This window comes from Phyllobates terribilis, unplaced genomic scaffold, assembly GCF_046119375.1.
Source record: "Phyllobates terribilis strain yellow unplaced genomic scaffold, ASM4611937v1 Scaffold_2__4_contigs__length_985480577, whole genome shotgun sequence".
Taxonomy (NCBI): domain Eukaryota; kingdom Metazoa; phylum Chordata; class Amphibia; order Anura; family Dendrobatidae; genus Phyllobates; species Phyllobates terribilis.
Window position 1 is genome coordinate 864,499,846 of NW_027362762.1, and position 17,327 is coordinate 864,517,172.

At 43.2% G+C, this 17,327-nt stretch overlaps 1 protein-coding gene across 5 annotated transcripts in view; it reads left to right on the forward strand.

The window, feature by feature from the left end:
• LOC141234485 (integrin alpha-E-like) overlaps positions 1-17,327 on the forward strand; it is a 356,506-nt gene that overhangs the window by 282,497 nt on the left and 56,682 nt on the right. For all 5 annotated transcript variants that reach the window (XM_073668020.1, XM_073668018.1, XM_073668016.1 and 2 more), the window contains exons 26-28: positions 2,413-2,480; positions 4,645-4,786; positions 10,327-10,466. In XM_073668020.1, the coding sequence (XP_073524121.1) occupies positions 2,413-2,480; positions 4,645-4,786; positions 10,327-10,466 (350 nt within the window). The remainder of the gene's footprint in view (positions 1-2,412; positions 2,481-4,644; positions 4,787-10,326; positions 10,467-17,327) is intronic.

Here is a 17,327-nt window from a genome sequence, read left to right on the forward strand (position 1 = left end):
GTGAATAGTGGACAACACAAGGGGAGGTCCGAAACACAGATTAATTTCCATCCTAAATCTCTATCTATTTAATGTCATAATCAAATTTATTTTTTAATATGCTTTGATTAAAAATTCCCTACCATGCCCTAACCACACTATGTAACTGCTATTCTATTTTTTTTTTAAACTTCCTTTTTGATAACGCTTCATTTGAGAATCCCAGTGCATGCTGGGACACTCAAATCAACCATCATCAGGGGGTCACTGCTGCAGCCCCTGCCCCTCCCTGAAACAAAGCATCATCGGTGACCTTCATTTTAGGGGCTGTACTAGTCCTTGCCTGTCACTGTGCAATGTGCACTGTCTCGTTACCTCAAATCAGTAGTAACGAGGCGGCAACAGAGCACACTATGACATCACTTGCGGGGGCGACACTGGTTTCTGCACGTCGGGTATTCGTCTTACAAGTCTTACAACGCGCACTTACATGCATTCTCAAATGAAGCGTCATCGAAAAGGAACTTGTAAAAAAAATAGTAGTTAGTAGTTAGTGAAGGATAGGGAATTTTTAATTAAAGTATAATAAAAAATAGATTTGATTGTGGCATTAAATAGATAGGGATTTAGAATGAAAATTAATTTGTATTTTGGACCACATCTTAAACTCACATTGGATGCACAATATGGCTTAATCTGCTTAGTTCACAATCCTCTTACTGTTCACTTACAGTGGGTACGGAAAGTATTCAGACCCCTTTAAATTTTTCACTCTTTGTTTCATTGCAGCCATTTGGTAAATTCTAAAAAGTAAATTTTTTTCTCATTAAAGTACACTCTGCACCCCATCTTATCTGAAAAAAACAGAAATGTAGAAATTTTTGCAAATTTATTAAAAAAGAAAAACTGAAATATCACATGGTCATAAGTATTCAGACCCTTTGCTCAGTATTGAGTAGAAGCACCCTTTTGAGCTAGTACAGCCATGAGTCTTCTTGGGAATGATGCAACAAGTTTTTCACACCTGGATTTGGGGATCCTTTGCCATTCTTCCTTGCAGATCCTCTCCAGTTCCGTCAGGTTGGATGGTGAACGTTGGTGGACAGCCATTTTCAGGTCTCTCCAGAGATGCTCAATTGCGTTTAGGTCAGGGCTCTGGTTGGGCCGGTCAGGGCTCTGGCTGGGCCAGTCAGGAATGGTCACAGAGATGTTCTGAAGCCACTCATTTGTTATTTTAGCTGTGTGCTTAGGGTCATTGCCTTGTTGGAAGGTGAACATTCGGCCAAGTCTAAGGTCCAGAGCACTCTGGAAGAGGTTTTCATCCAGGATATCTCTGTACTTGACAGCATTCATGTTTCCTTCAATTGCAACCAGTCGTTCTGTCCCTGCAGCTGAAAAACGCCCCCATAGCATGATGCTGCCACCACCATGTTTCACTGTTGGGATTGTATTGGGCAGGTGATGAGCAATGCCTGGTTTTCTCCACACATACCACTTAGAATTATCACCAAAAAATTCTTTCTACGTCTCATCAGACCAGAGAATCTTATTTCTCTTAGTTTGGGAGTCCTTCATGTGTTTTTGAGCAAACTCTATGAGGGCTTTCATATGTCTTTCAATGAGGAGAGGCTTCCGTTGGGCCACTCTGCCATAAAGGCCCGACTGGTGGAGGGCTGCAGTGATAGTTGACTTTGTGGAACTTTCTCCCATCTCCCTACTGCATCTCTGGTGCTCAGCCACAGTGATCTTGGGGTTCTTCTTTACCTTTCTCACAAAGGCTCTTCTACCACGATTGCTCATTTTGGCTGGACGGCAGGTCTAGGAAGACTTCTGGTGGTCCCAAACTTCTTCCATTTAAGCATTATGGAGGCCACTGTGCTCTTAGGAACCCTGAGTAATGCAGACATTCTTTTGTATCCTTGGCCAGATCTGTGCCTTGCCACAATTCTGTCTCTGAGCTCCTTGGGCAGTTCCTTTGAGCTCATGATTCTCATTTGGTCTGACATGCACTGTGAGCTGTGAGGTCTTATACAGACAGGTGTGTGCCTTTCCATATCAAGTCCTATCAGTTTATTTAAACTCAGCTGGACTCCAATGAAGGAGTAGAACCATCTCAAGGAGGATCACAAGGAAATGGACAGCATGTGACTTAAATATGAGTGTCTGAGCAAAGGGTCTGAATACTTATGACCATGTGATATTTCAGTTTTTCTTTTTTAATTTGCAAAAGTTTCTACATTTCTGTTTTTTTCAGTCAAGAAGGGGTGCATAGTGTACTTTAATGAGAAAAAAAATGAACTTTTTAGAATTTACCAAATGGCTGCAATGAAACAAAGAGTGAAAAAGTTAAAGGGGTCTGAATACTTTCCGTACCCACTGTATATCCTCCATTTTTATACAAGTATAAAAGGGTAAAACATTGCTTTTCTGCAGGTACTAAAGGTGATTCATTAGAATTTGACTTGGCTGAAGTTGGATTTTCGGCTCATTTAAAGGATAAGGTACGTGATTGAAGCCACCTAAGTAAGATCTGTTTTTTTGCGCAGAATATAAAATATGAACCTTTTTTTTTTGTCCAGTCAATTAGCTTAGATTTTCCAGTTCACCAAAATTTAGAACAAAATTAGTTGATCACTTTTGTTATTATTTTGATGAATCAAGTGGAATCATTTAGTCTCAAAGACAGGGGACGTGCACACTGATTTGTGAATCTCTTGTCCTGAATAGGGTAGATAAATCCATTCATCTTTAACCCCTTCCTGCCATGACCGTTTTCCATTTTTTGTTTTTGTTTTTTTTCTTCTTCTCCTTCCAAGAACCATAACTATTTAAATTTTCTGTCCACATATGAACATAGATGTATGAGGGCTTTTTCTTGTGAGTTGTACTTTTGCGTAACATCATTTATTTTACCAAATAGTGTTCTGGAAAAGTTTGATGAAATTCGGAAAAAAACTCAATTCTGACCTGTTTTTTTGGAGAATTATTATTACGATGTACATTGTGTAGTATAAATGAACTGACATCATGAAAATGTGGTGATACCAAATTTTTCCAGTTTTTTTTATTTTTATTTTAGTGATGAAAAAAATCATAAATTAAAAAAAATAGATATTTTTGTGTCGCCATTCTCCGAAACCTTTAATGTTTTCATTTTTCGGTCAATGGAGCCGTGTAAGGGCTGATATTTTGAGGGGTGAGACCACATTTTTAATGATACCATTTTGGGATAGATATTACATTTTAATAGCTTCTTACAGCATTTTTTGCAGAATTCCAGCAACCAAAATACCGATCGAGTTAAATATTTTAATATTTTGATGACTTTTCTGAATGTGATGATACCATAATTTTTTTATATTTTTTATTATCTTTATTTTTAATGGGGGAAGAGGAGGTGATTTGAACTTTTATGTTTTTTTTTCATATTTTTTTAAAACCTTCTTTTCACTTTTCACTGTTTTTAGTGGACTTTAACTTGCGATTATCTGATTGCAGTGAATAGTAATATCTCAGTATTGCTGTATATATTAAAAATCTCGGTCTCATTTGGATCCCGGTCACAGGCTGGGTTTTAACCCCTTTACCCCTGGGCCATTTTCCGTTTTTTCATTTTTTCCTCCCGTTCTTCCAAGAGCCATAGCTTTATTATTTTTCCGTCAATATAGCCGTATGAGTGCTTGTTTCTTGCTGGATGAGTTGTACTTTTGAATGACACCATTCATTTTACCACATAGTGTACTGGAAAACGGGGCAAAAATTCCAAGCGTGGTGAAATTGCGAAAAAAAAGGTGCAATTCCAGGCCGGCATTCACAGGAGGATTGTAATAACAAGGACAGGGGTCATCAGCAGACTTGCGGTTATCATGACAACCCATCAACGCATCGCGTTCACGTCTTGGGCGCGCCGATGGGAGTGTGGAATAACGCGCGCCCTTGTCTGCGCGTGTTAAATCTCGCTGTCAGAGATTGACAGCTGGATTTAACAGGTTAATAACCATGGGCTCCGCTACACCTGCAGATGTTAAAGGCACACGATGGCTGATGAAATGCCAGGTATGGGGAGAGCTCACCCCGTGTATGGTGGATGTTGGTAAGGGGTAAAAAGCTTTGTCTAACGTTTTTTCTTTAGGTGCACCGACCCTCGGTCTCCCGACTTCGTGGTTACATGGGGCGAGGTGTTCCTAAATATTGATAGTTCAGACCAGCGGGATCATTGTGCCGCTTGTCTAAACTGACTGCTCTCCCATGCTGCTATCAGAGGCAGCATTGCCTCTGCAGTACGGGAGAAGTGTAGGGGGACTGAATCTGGCTAGATCTGGTCAGCTTCAGAGTGGCGTTGCAGGCTGTAAAGCATAAAGAGTGGGGCATGTTCCTTGCCAGGTAACCGGCCCCTTTGAGACTGTATGTTGGCCAGTAACGTAGGAAAAGACCAGTAAACTATAAAATTAAAAATCCTTCTATTATAGACAATGAAAAGGATTTTTAATACGAGAAAGTTGCAAAATTGCTTGTTTGTCAAGCACTTGGTAAGTGCCCTTTGGTACCCTTGGTATGCTTGGTACCCTTTTACTTGAGGCAACCCTATTTAGTTGAGACAACCGATTAATCAAAAATTAATATTTTCAAACAATCTGATATAACTTCCATATGTTATCTGTGCAGAATACGTTGGTGCTTGGAGCAGTTGGTGCCTTTGATTGGTCGGGGGGTTTGATGGTGTATTTCACAGACTCAAAGCCACATAAAGTGAGATTTCTCAATGAGTCCTCTGATTTGAGCAAAAAAGTAGATTACAGCTACTTGGGTAAGTACTAACATTTAATATTTCTCTGGCTCGTGCACTATATTTGCATGCTATGAAGTAATTGTTTTCTTTTCTGCCACTTGACAAAGGTGACATTTAGAATCCAATGATTATTGAGGATAAAACTTTTTTGTGAACTGTGTGGTTGAATAAAACATGCTGACACTCCATGGCATGCATTCTTGATAGAACGAGAGGTATACCTAGTAGAGAATTGTTTAGGGTGCCATTGAAAAGGGGACCACAGATATTTTTCTTTAGGCGCGCTTCACATGACTGTGTTTCCGATACATGTGGCGTCCGTTTTAACACGTACTGGAGACACGTATACACGCACAGCCATAATAATCTATGGGGCTGCGCACATCTCCGTGTTTTTGCATGCACCGTGTGACCCACACGTAGACGTGTCCATTTTTTTCCAGCGGCACGGATGACAATACATCCCGCACACGTGCACATGGATGACATGGTTGTGACATCTCTGGGCTGTCTGTGTGACACGTACCAGAATAGAATGCAGAATAGAGATGAAAGAATTTTATGTGTTAAAGATGTGCAAAGATAGAGACAGATAGATATGTGTGAGATATGCCTTGCATGTGTAGCTTAAATGAATGACATGGGGTCCCAGCTATTTTATGAAACCAGCAAAGGTAAAGCAGAAAGCTACGGGCTTAAATTATCAGGCTGAGAAGGTCCATGGTTATTGGGCCCTTCCTAGCCTAAAATTACCAGCCCGCAGCCTCCCCAGAAATGGAGCATCACATGATATGCACCAATTCTGGTGCTTTTCCTTCACTGTTCCTGATTGCTCTGGTGCATTGGCAATCAGGGTAATTGGGCAGTTGGGGTTGATTTCAGCTATGAATTGTCCAAAAACACAGCTGACATCAAGCCCTGGTGTTAGTAATGAAGAAGTGTCTATCAGACACCCCCATTACTACAGTACCAAAGAGAAAAAAATACACACACAAAAATATTTTATTTAAAAAACACTCCCAAATTCTTTCCCTGGTTCACCAATTTATTTAAAAAAAAAATACCACAAAGAGTTGACGTAGTACAGGGAATGCAACATAGTCCACAAATGGAAACCTGAAAAACATAAAAAAGAGAGAAACAAAAACAAGATACTGCCCATTGTTAACAAATTTATTATAAAAAAAGTTCCCACACACCACAGGTCCGTCATAGGTGACCCCAAGTAATTTTTTTCAGCTGTAACATTAGGTCAACATACAAGGCACTAAAGGGTGCCATTTTTTATAATGTGTTCTGGTGTTATGAAATTAGAAGTCTATCTATCTATCTATCTATCTATCTATCTATCTATCTATCTATCTATCTATCTATCTATCTATCTATAAAGGGTCTTTGCCAAGTTTGCAAACCTTAAACACATAAAAATCATTATTTTCTGCAAGGCATTTTATTCCGTTACGTGTAACACAGACAGCACACGGATGACACGCAACACTGAAAACACCGGTGTTGGTTTTTGCAGTAATGATATCATCACAGCGTGTGAAGGAGGCCTTAATTTAACTTTTTTTTTATCAATTTGTATCATAAAAAACTAGAATTGGGGTTGAACGGTTCAATAGCAGATGATTGCATGAAACATTTACTGTCCGCTATCATGCTGAGCTTTAGGGAACATGAGTGATGGGGTGCATTCTGAAAGCATTACCGTGAGCACCAAGAAATCTAGGCCTGCACATGATTTGAACAGAGCTTATCCCGCCCCTGCATAGAACAGAGCTTGTCCCACCCCTTCATAGAACAGAGCTTATCCCACACTTGCATAGAACAGAGCTTGTCCCACCCCTGCATAGAACAGAGCTTGTCCCACCCCTGCATAGAACAGAGCTTGTCCCACCGCTGCATAGAACAGAGCTTGTCCCACCCCTGCACAGAACAGAGCTTGTGCCATCCCTGCATAGAACAGAGCTTGTCCCACCCCTGCATAGAACAGAGCTTGTCCCACTCCTGCATAGAACAGAGCTTATTCCACCCCTGCATAGAACAGAGCTTGCCCCACCCCTGCATAGAACAGAGCTTGTCCCACCCCTGCATAGAACAGAGCTTGTCCCACTCCTGCATAGAATAGAGCTTGTCCCACCCCTGCATAGAACAGAGCTTGTCCCACCCCTGCATAGAACAGAGCTTATCCCACCCCTGCATAGAGCAGAGCTTGTCCCACTCCTGCATAGAACAGAGCTTGTCCCACCCCTGCATAGAACAGAGCTTATCCCACCCCTGCATAGAACAGAGCTTGTCCCACCCCTGCATAGAACAGAGCTTGTCCCACTCCTGCATAGAACAGAGTTTGTCCCACCTCTACATAGAACAGAACTTGTCCCACCCCTGCATAGAACAGAGCTTGTCCCGCCCCTGCATAGAACAGAGCTTGTCCCACTCCTGCATAGAACAGAGCTTGTCCCACTCCTGCATAGAACAGAGCTTGTCCCACTCCTGCATAGAACAGAGCTTGTCCCACCCCTGCATAGAACAGAGCTTGTTCCACCCCTGCATAGAACAGAGCTTGTCCCACTCCTGCATAGAACAGAGCTTGTCCCACCCCTGCATAGAACAGAGCTTGTCCCACTCCTCCATAGAACAGAGCTTGTCCCACCCCTGCATAGAACAGAGCTTGTCCCACCCCTGCATAGAACAGAGCTTGTCCCACCCCTGCATAGAACAGAGCTTATCCCACCCCTGCATAGAACAGAGCTTGTCCCACCCCTGCATAGAACAGAGCTTGTCCCACTCCTGCATAGAACAGAGCTTGTCCCACCCCTGCATAGAACAGAGCTTGTCCCACTCCTGCATAGAACAGAGCTTATCCCACCCCTGCATAGAACAGAGCTTGCCCCACCCCTGCATAGAACAGAGCTTGTCCCACTCCTGCATAGAACAGAGCTTGTCCCACCCCTGCATAGAAAATAGCTTGTCCCACTCCTGCATAGAACAGAGCTTGTCCCACCCCTGCATAGAACAGAGCTTGTCCCACTCCTGCACAGAACAGAGCTTGTCCCACTCCTGCACAGAACAGAGCTTGTCCCATCCCTGCATAGAACAGAGCTTGTCCCACCCCTGCATAGTACAGAGCTTGTCCCACTCCTGCAGAGAACAGAGCTTGTACCACTCCTGCATAGAACAGAGCTTGTCCCACTCCTGCATAGAACAGAGCTTGTCCCACCCCTGCATAGAACAGAGCTTGTTCCACCCCTGCATAGAACAGAGCTTGTCCCACTCCTGCATAGAACTGAGCTTGTCCCACCCCTGCATAGAGCAGAGCTTGTCCCACTCCTCCATAGAACAGAGCTTGTCCCACCCCTGCATAGAACAGAGCTTGTCCCACCTCTGCATAGAACAGAGCTTGTCCCACCCCTGCATAGAACAGAGCTTATCCCACCCTTGCATAAAAGAGAGCTTGTCCCACCCCTGCATAGAACAGAGCTTGTCCCACCTCTGCATAGAACAGAGCTTGTCCCACCCCTGCATAGAACAGAGCTTGTCCCATCCCTGCATATAACAGAGCTTGTCCCACCCCTGCATAGAACAGAGCTTGTCCCACCCCTGCATAGAACATAGCTTATCCCACCCCTGCATAGAACAGAGCTTGTCCCACCCCTGCATAGAACAGAGCTTGCCCCACCCCTGCATAGAACAGAGCTTGTCCCACCCCTGCATAGAAAATAGCTTGTCCCACTCCTGCATAGATCAGAGCTTGTCCCACCCCTGCATAGAACAGAGCTTGTCCCACTCCTGCATAGAACAGAGCTTGTCCCTCTCCTGCATAGAACAGAGCTTGTCCCATCCCTGCAGAGAACAGAGCTTGTCCCACTCCTGCATAGAACAGAGCTTGTCCCACCCCTGCATAGAACAGAGCTTGTCCCACTCCTGCATAGAACAGAGCTTGTCCCACCCCTGCATAGAACAGAGCTTGTCCCACTCCTGCATAGAACAGAGCTTGTCCCACTCCTGCATAGAGCAGAGCTTGTCCCACCCCTGCATAGAACAGAGCTTGTTCCACCCCTGCATAGAGCAGAGCTTGTCCCACCCCTGCATAGAACAGAGCTTGTCCCACTCCTGCATAAAACAGAGCTTGTCCCATTCCTGCATAGAACAGAGCTTGTCCCACCCCTGCATAGAACAGAGCTTGTTCCACCCCTGTATTGAACAGAGCTTGTCCCAACCCTGCATAGAACAGAGCTTGTTCCACCCCTGTATTGAACAGAGCTTGTCCCACCCCTGCATAGAACAGAGCTTGTTCCACCCCTGCATAGAATAGAGCTTGTCCCACTCCTGCATAGAACAGAGCTTGTCCCACTCCTGCATAGAACAGAGCTTGTCCCACCCCTGCATAGAACAGAGCTTGTTCCACCCCTGCATAGAACAGAGCTTGTCCCACCCCTGCATAGAACAGAGCTTGTCCCACCCCTGCATAGAGCAGAGCTTGTCCCACCCCTGCATATAACAGAGCTTGTTCCACTCCTGCATAGAACAGAGCTTGTCCCACCGCTGCATAGAACAGAGCTTATCCCACCCCTGCATAGACCAGAGCTTGTTCCACCCCTGCACAGAACAGAGCTTGTCCCACTCCTGCATAGAACAGAGCTTGTCCCACTCCTGCATAGAACAGAGCTTGTCCCACTCCTGCATAGAACAGAGCTTGTCCCACTCCTGCATAGAACAGAGCTTGTCCCACCCCTGCATAGAACAGAGCTTGTCCCACCCCTGCATAGAACAGAGCTTATCCCACCCCTGCATAGAACAGAGCTTGTCCCACTCCTGCATAGAACAGAACTTTTCCTACCCCTGCATCAGATTAAGCTTGATCCAACTCTGCTTTTACATTGTGAGCTTCAGGCGATGGACTATTTACTTTGGACCAACTGCATTGTAGTTTCTATGTAGAGTTAAACTAGAACACTGGAAAAAAACTGATGGAGGAACTGATTCCACTGTTTTCAATGTAATGTTCTTACCTGTCTATGGCACTTGTAGTGCTGGACAGGTCTAGGTGCCCACTCTACGGTTGGATCCCAACTCTTTGTATTAGTTTTGTCATTAGTTGTTTTCAGCTAAGGATCAAAAAATGGAGCCTGATGTCGCTGATATATGTGAACCTAGCCTTACTAGGCGGTATTTTATCTTGTTACCTTGTCCTAGCAGGTTTTTATTTTTTTAGGGATATGTTCTGTCTATTATCTTATCAATAGCAATAGGAGCCTAATTCATGAAGTGGCATTGAAAGATATTAATTGATAACGTAACTTAGTGTAAGTGCATCGTTACGCCCCAATGTATTTCCAGACACAAATTTAAAATGCCATTTTTCATAGCTACCACTGCACCTTGTGATTATGAAGAGATTATGAAGCTGACCTTTTAAAGGACGACAGTCGTATAAATGATTTGAGGGATGCGGGTGGTAACATTTTTTGACAAGTTCCCTATAAGTTTCTTAATGAAATGTGAAGAAAACTATTCACAGGATTTTAATTTGCGTTACGTGTTACTGGAAACAGGATACAGCGTGAGCACAGCAAGTGGGAAATTCTCCCTGTATATAGCTGGAGCACCAAGACATTCCAATGTTGGGAAAGTCCTTGTCTTTGAAGAAGATTATAAAAGCTATCACCTCTGGCAGACCCTGACAGGGGAACAGGTAAACTTGGTTATATACCTTATTTTTTCTTTTAGGGTGGGGTGGGGGCAAATGATAGCTGAAAGTCATGTGCACTGGGTATATCTGATGTGTTTAATCATAAGCTAGCATTCCCATGTATAATTTTCCTTTTACTGGCAGCACCATAAAATGATGGTGCAGTAAAATCGTAAAATCGATTATCTTAATACAGTTATATATCTATACAATAATCATGTACACTACTGTTCAAAAGTTTGGGGTCACCCAGACAATTTTGTGTTTTCCATGAAAACTCATACTTTTATTTATCAAATGAGTTGCAAAATGATTAGAAAATATAGTCCAGACATTGACAAGGTTAGAAATAATGATTTTTATTAGAAAGAATAATTTTCTTCTTCAAACTTTGCTTTCGTCAAAGAATGCTCCCTTTGCAGCAATTACAGCATTGCAGACCTTTGGCATTCTAGCTGTTAATTTGCTGAGGTCATCTTGAGAAATTTCCCCCATGCTTCCTGATATTCCTCCCACAAGTTGGATTGGCTTGATGGGCACTTTTTGCGTACCATACGGTCAAGCTGCTCCCACAACAGCTCAATGGGGTTGACATCTGGTGACTGCGCTGGCCACTCCATTACAGATAGAATACCAGCTGCCTGCTTCTTCCCTAAATAGTTCATGCATAATTTGGAGGTGTGCTTTGGGTCATTGTCCTGTTGTATAATGAAATTGGCTCCAATCAAGCGCTGTCCACAGGGTATGGCATGGCGTTGCAAAATGAAGGGATAGCCTTCCTTATTCAAAATCCCATTTACCTTGTACGAATCTCCCACTTTACCAGCACCAAAGCAACCCCAGACCATCACATTACCTCCACCATGCTTGACAGATGGCGTCAGGCACTCTTCCAGCATCTTTTCAGTTGTTCTGCTTCTCACAAATGTTCTTCTGTGTGATCCAAACACCTCAAACTTTGATTCTTCTGTCCATAAAACTTTTTTCCAATCTTCCTCTGTCCAATGTCTGTGTTCTTTTGCCCATATTAATCTTTTCCTTTTATTAGCCAGTCTCGGATATGGCTTTTTCTTTGCCACTTTGCCCTGAAGGCCAGCATCCCGGAGTCGCCTCTTCACTGTAGACGTTGACACTGGCGTTTTGCGTGTACTATTTAATGAAGCTGCCAGTTGAGGAGCTGTGAGGCGTCGATTTCTCAAACTAGAGACTCTAATGTACTTGTCTTGTTACTCAGTTGTGCAGAGGGGCCTCCCACTTCTTTTTCTACTCTGGTTAGAGCCTGTTTGTGCTCTCCTCTGAAGGGAGCAGTACACACCGTTGTAGGAAATCTTCAGTTTCCTGGCAATGTCTCGCAATGAATAGCCTTCATTTCTAAGAACAAGAATAGACTGTCAAGTTTCATATGAAAGTTGTGTTTTTCTGGCCATTTTGAGAGTTTCATAGAACAAACAAATGTAATGCTCCAGATTCTCAACTAGCTCAAAGGAAGGTCAATTTTATAGCTTCTCAAATCAGCCAAACCGTTTTCAGCTGGGCTACCATACTTGTGCAATGGTTTTCTAGGGTTTTCTAAACATCCATTAGCCTTCTTGCACAGTTAGCAAACACAATGTACCATTAAAACACTGGAGTGGTGGTTGTTGGAAATGGGCCTCTATATACCTATGTAGATATTGCAATAAAAACAAGACGTTTGCAGCTAGAATAGTCATTTACCACATTAACAATGTATAGAGTATATTTCTGATTCATTTAATGTTAGCTTTATTGAAAAAAAGTGCTTTTCTTTCAAAAATAATGAAATTTCTAAATGACCCCAAACTTTTGAACGTTAGTGTATTTGTTAACATTTGCTTAACCATACCTTCTTAAAGGGATTTTCTAGCAAAATAAAATGAATCCAAATGATCTTTATAGCTGTATAGCTTGTGAATAGCTTACTGTTATCCCCAGTGGCCCTATTGTCCAGTAGAAAACTCATTCTGGATCCCTGCCCTTTTGCTTCAGCACTTGAGATTTAAAGGGGTTGACCGGCCTTAGGCTACAAGTCTGCAGTCATTCAGTGTGACTACGGACTTGTGAATCCTCACATCGTGCGCACTGTGCGCACCAGGAGCGGACAATCATGTGACCACAAGCATGCGATTTGCATACTTGCAGCCACATTCCAGCTGTGAGCGCGATTGCAGAAAGATACTTTCTGCACTTAGGGCTCGCTCCCACTTGCGATGCAATCGAACGAGTGTAATCCGATAAAAAATTGGATTGCACTCGCCCTAATGTTACTCTATGGTGCAGCTCACATCTGCGATTATTTTCTCATGCCAATTTGGCATGCAAAAACTGTGTTGTGATTCTCTGATGCAAAAGGATCGGAGAACAGAGTATTGACACTCGGTTCACGCTCGCAGAAGACCAGGAGCCGAGTGTCATTAGCATATCGCATCCGGTTCTCTTGCATCGTATGTGATTCGCTAGTGTGCCTCCGGCCTTACACACACCAAAGTGTTCTAGAGCCCAATGGTAGGTCATCCATCCAAAAGCTAAAGCTTGGCCAAAACTGGGTCCTGCAGTAGGACAATGGTCCTGAGCACACCACTAAATCTGCTTCAGAATGGCTGAAAAAGAAAAGGTGTTACAATGGCCCAGTTAGTCCAGACTTCAACCAATTGAAATGCTGTGCTGGGACCTTACATGATCTGCAACTCAGTGTAATTTGTCATGTGTCGTTGTTGATCTGAAGTTGTATTTACCTAATTTTCAGACCTTCTAAGGACCAGATTTTTTTTTATTATGTCCTGATAACCATTGTACTCAAAGAGTGTGTACTTATAGGGGTATTCCCATCATAGTTTGTAAAGCCGAATAAAGACTTGCGTCCATCAAGTTCGACCTGTTAGTTCTGTAATTGCTAAAGTTGATCCAGAGGAGGGCAAAAACCCCAAATGATTTAGCCAATCTTCACCTGAGGAAAAATTCCCTCCTGACTCTGAAACCAGCCGTCAGAATAAATCCCTGTATCAACCTACTATTTTATTTTATTTTTAAGTATATGCTGAAATCTGCCTGGTATCTAGAAATGCATCAAGTCCCCGCTTGAACTGATTTAGTGAATCCGACATTACCGTCTCCTCACTCAGTGAATTCCATATTCTCACTGCTCTTACCGTAAAGAACCCCTTCCTATGCTGGTGCTGAAACCTTTTCTCTTCCAGTCTTAGTGAATGCCCTCTTGTTACCGTAATATTCCTCCTTTTGAACAAATCCCTGGCAAGATCTCTATACTGTCCCCTAACATATTTGTACACATTTATTATGTCCCCCCTCAACCTTCTCTTTTCCAGGCTGAATAGTCCTAGTTTTGCCAACCTCCCGGGGTATTGCAGTCCCTCCATTCCCTTTATTAATTTTGTTGCCCTCCTTTGTACCTTTTCAAGCTCGTTTATATCCTTTCTATATATTGGGGCCCATAACTGAGCACAGTATTCCAAGTGTGGTCTGACCAGTGCTTTGTACAGTGGAAGAACAATGTTCTCATACTTTGCAGCTATACCTCTTCTGATACATCCCATTACCCTGTTTGCCCTTACAGCAGCCGCCTGACTTTGGGCACTCCAATTTAGTTTGCTATCAATCAAGATGCCCAAGTCCTTCTCCATCTCTGAATTCCCCAATGATTTCCCATTCAGTGAGTACTGGTGACTTCCATTTTTCCTTCCCATATGTATGACCTTACATTTCTCCTCATTAAACCTCATTTGCCATTTAATGCTCCACCTACCCAGCTTATCCAAATCCCTCTGTAGGTCTGCACTGTCCTCTTTTGTATTAATTGTTTTACATAACTTTGTGTCATCTGCAAATATTGATATTTTACTATTTATCCCGTTGACTATGTCGTTAATAAAGATATTAAATAACATTGGGCCTAGTACAGACCCCTGTGGTACCCCACTAGTGACGCTTACCCAATCTGAGTATATTCCATTTATAACCACCCTTTGCCTTCTATCCTTTAGCCAGTTAGCTACCCACTTGCAGACATTTTCCCCCAGCCCCATCATTCTCATTTTGTATACCAACCTATTATGTGGCACGCTATCGAACGCTTTTGAGAAGTCGAGATACACGACATCCACTGGTTCCCCCTGATCTACTCGAGAGCTAACCTCCTCGTAGAAGTCAATCAGGTTTGTTTGGCAGGAGCGATTCCTCATGAATCCATGTTGGTTCGGGATTAAAAGATTATTAGCATCAAGATGCTCCGTAATTGCCTCTTTAATGAAGCTTTCAAAAATTTTGCCCACAACGGACGTCAGACTCACCGGCCGATAGTTTCCGGCGTCACTTTTCGCTCCCTTTTTGAATATTGGCACTACATACGCCTGTCGCCAATCAAGTGGCGCAGACCCAGTCTCAACAGAGTCCTTAAATATAAGATACAGTTATATGAAAAAGTTTGGGCACCCCTATTAATCTTAAGCTTAATGTTTTATAAAAATTGGTGTTTTTGCAACAGTTATTTCAGTTTGATATATGTAATAACTGTTGGACACAGTAATGTTTCTGCCTTGAAATGAGGTTTATTGTACTAACAGAAAATGTGCAATCTGCATTCAAACAAAATTTGACAGGTGCATAAGTATGGGCACCTCACCAGAAAAGTGACATTAATATTTAGTAGATCCTCCTTTTGCAAAAATAACAGCCTCTAGTCGCTTCCTGTAGCTTTTAATGATTTCCTGGATCCTGGATGAAGGTATTTTTGACCATTCCTCTTTACAAAACAATTCCAATTCAGTTAAGTTTGATGGTCGCCGAGCATGGACAGCCCTCTTCAAATGGCTCGCGGGATTGGTAATATTTCTGAGAAAACTACCTTGGAGGTCCTTGCCCTAAGCTTCCTACCTAGGTCCCTGAAATCATTTTTAAGGACCCTCCATCTACCACTCACTTTGTCATTGGTGCCGATGTGGACCATGACCTCTGGGTCTTCGCCAGCCCCACCCAGTAACCTGTCAACCCGATCCGCGATGTGCCGGACTCGAGCGCCAGGGAGGCAGCACACCGTTCGGCGATCCCGGTCTTTGTGACAGATTGCCCTGTCTGTCCCCCTAATAATAGAGTCACCCACTACCAGAACCTGTCTTGCTTGCCCTACACTTCCCCCCTCCCCCTCATTACTGGAGCATACACTCCCCCGGCGGTCAGAGGATCTGTTGTGCTCCAATAATGCCGGTTCTGAACCAGCCTTCCTATACTTCTTCCCTCTATCCCTCCTAACTGTTATCCAGCTCCCTGCCTGTTCAGCCTGCACTTCCCCTCTATGCTCCACCCCCAGTATTGACCCATTGAGTGTCTGCTCGGTGAGCAGCAAACTCCGTTCCATGTTGTCGATGCTCCTCAGTACCGCTATCTGAGCACTTAGATCCAGAATTTGGGCTTCCAAGTGCACGATATGCTCACATCTCTCGCAGCAGTATGGATCCTCGAGCGGTTGCTCACGGAATGCATACATTGCGCAAGATGTACACTGCACGGCTCCGGCCAACATGGACGTCATTCTAAATATGGGGATACAGTCAGTATATTTATACAAGTACAAAACACAATTATTTATATATAGGTGTATGGACGGGGATCAATTAGGGATGTGCAAGTGTATCAATTAGATATCGGCGGGGGATCAGTTAAGTATGGACGGGGGATCAATTAAGTATCAAGTATGGACGGGGGAATCAGCTAAGTAGGTCAGGTGGATTAATTAAGTAAAAAGTAAAGTAAAGAAAGAATGAAATACAGTCAGCAATTCAGTCCTAAGTCCTCCCTTCCAAACTCCCTGAATCCAAAGTCACTGAAAAACAAGTCACACACTTACTTTCGTTCGCACTTACTCTCCGGACACACGCAGCTCGTTCACACTCGCAAACTAAGAGATTTAAAGAGTTTTTTTTTTTTTTTTTTTTTCCTTTTCCAGCAATGTACCCTTCACCTCAATGCACTTCCAAAGATCCTATCTCAATATGTAGTAGGTGAAAAAATAATATTATCAAATACCTCCAATTAGAAATGTAGTATAGTTTTTCTGATTCCTAAGCTACTGCTATGACCTGCACATGGGGTAAGTGACATACTGAATCAGCAGAACTATACCACATTGTTAATTGTAAGTATTTGCTAATATTATTATCATTGCACCAAGTACATACTGGGATAGGATGCTGGAGATGGAAATAACTCTATAAGTTTTTCTCATGATTGTATGTGTACATGTACTTTTCACCATATCTTTTCCCATGAGGCACACCCTTACCAAATGGCCAGCACACACCCATGCCTGCCAACTGTCCCGGATTCAGAGCGACAGTCTGAGGTTTGGAACTCTACCCCTCTGAAGATGGGCGGCATGTCTCATTTTCAGTTGTATGAGCATCTTTAGGACACAGATACAGTCAAATATAATGGTGGAGTACGGACCATCAGCTCCCGACTCCACCATTCACCAGTACATCTGAGACCCACTGCAGGAAGTGTATTGATGTCAATATATTGTGCCTGCTGTGTCAGAACAGACAGCACAGAGAGGCGACCTGCTCAACTCATTGCGAGAAAGGAATTAGGTGAGTATTCTTTTTAATATACTGTATTTGCCAGTGGAGTGGTACCATACTGGTGAGAAGTGAGCACTGTGAGGACAACAAACAGGTTATGGGAGCACCTTGAAGGCATCTTTACATGGAGGAGACTTTGGCGAAAACATACTATGTGGGTGGCCCTGGGGGCATCATAATGTGTGCTGGGGCCACTGTGGGAGCATCACACTGTGTGTGGTGAACTGTGTGGCAACATTATGTGTATAGAGAC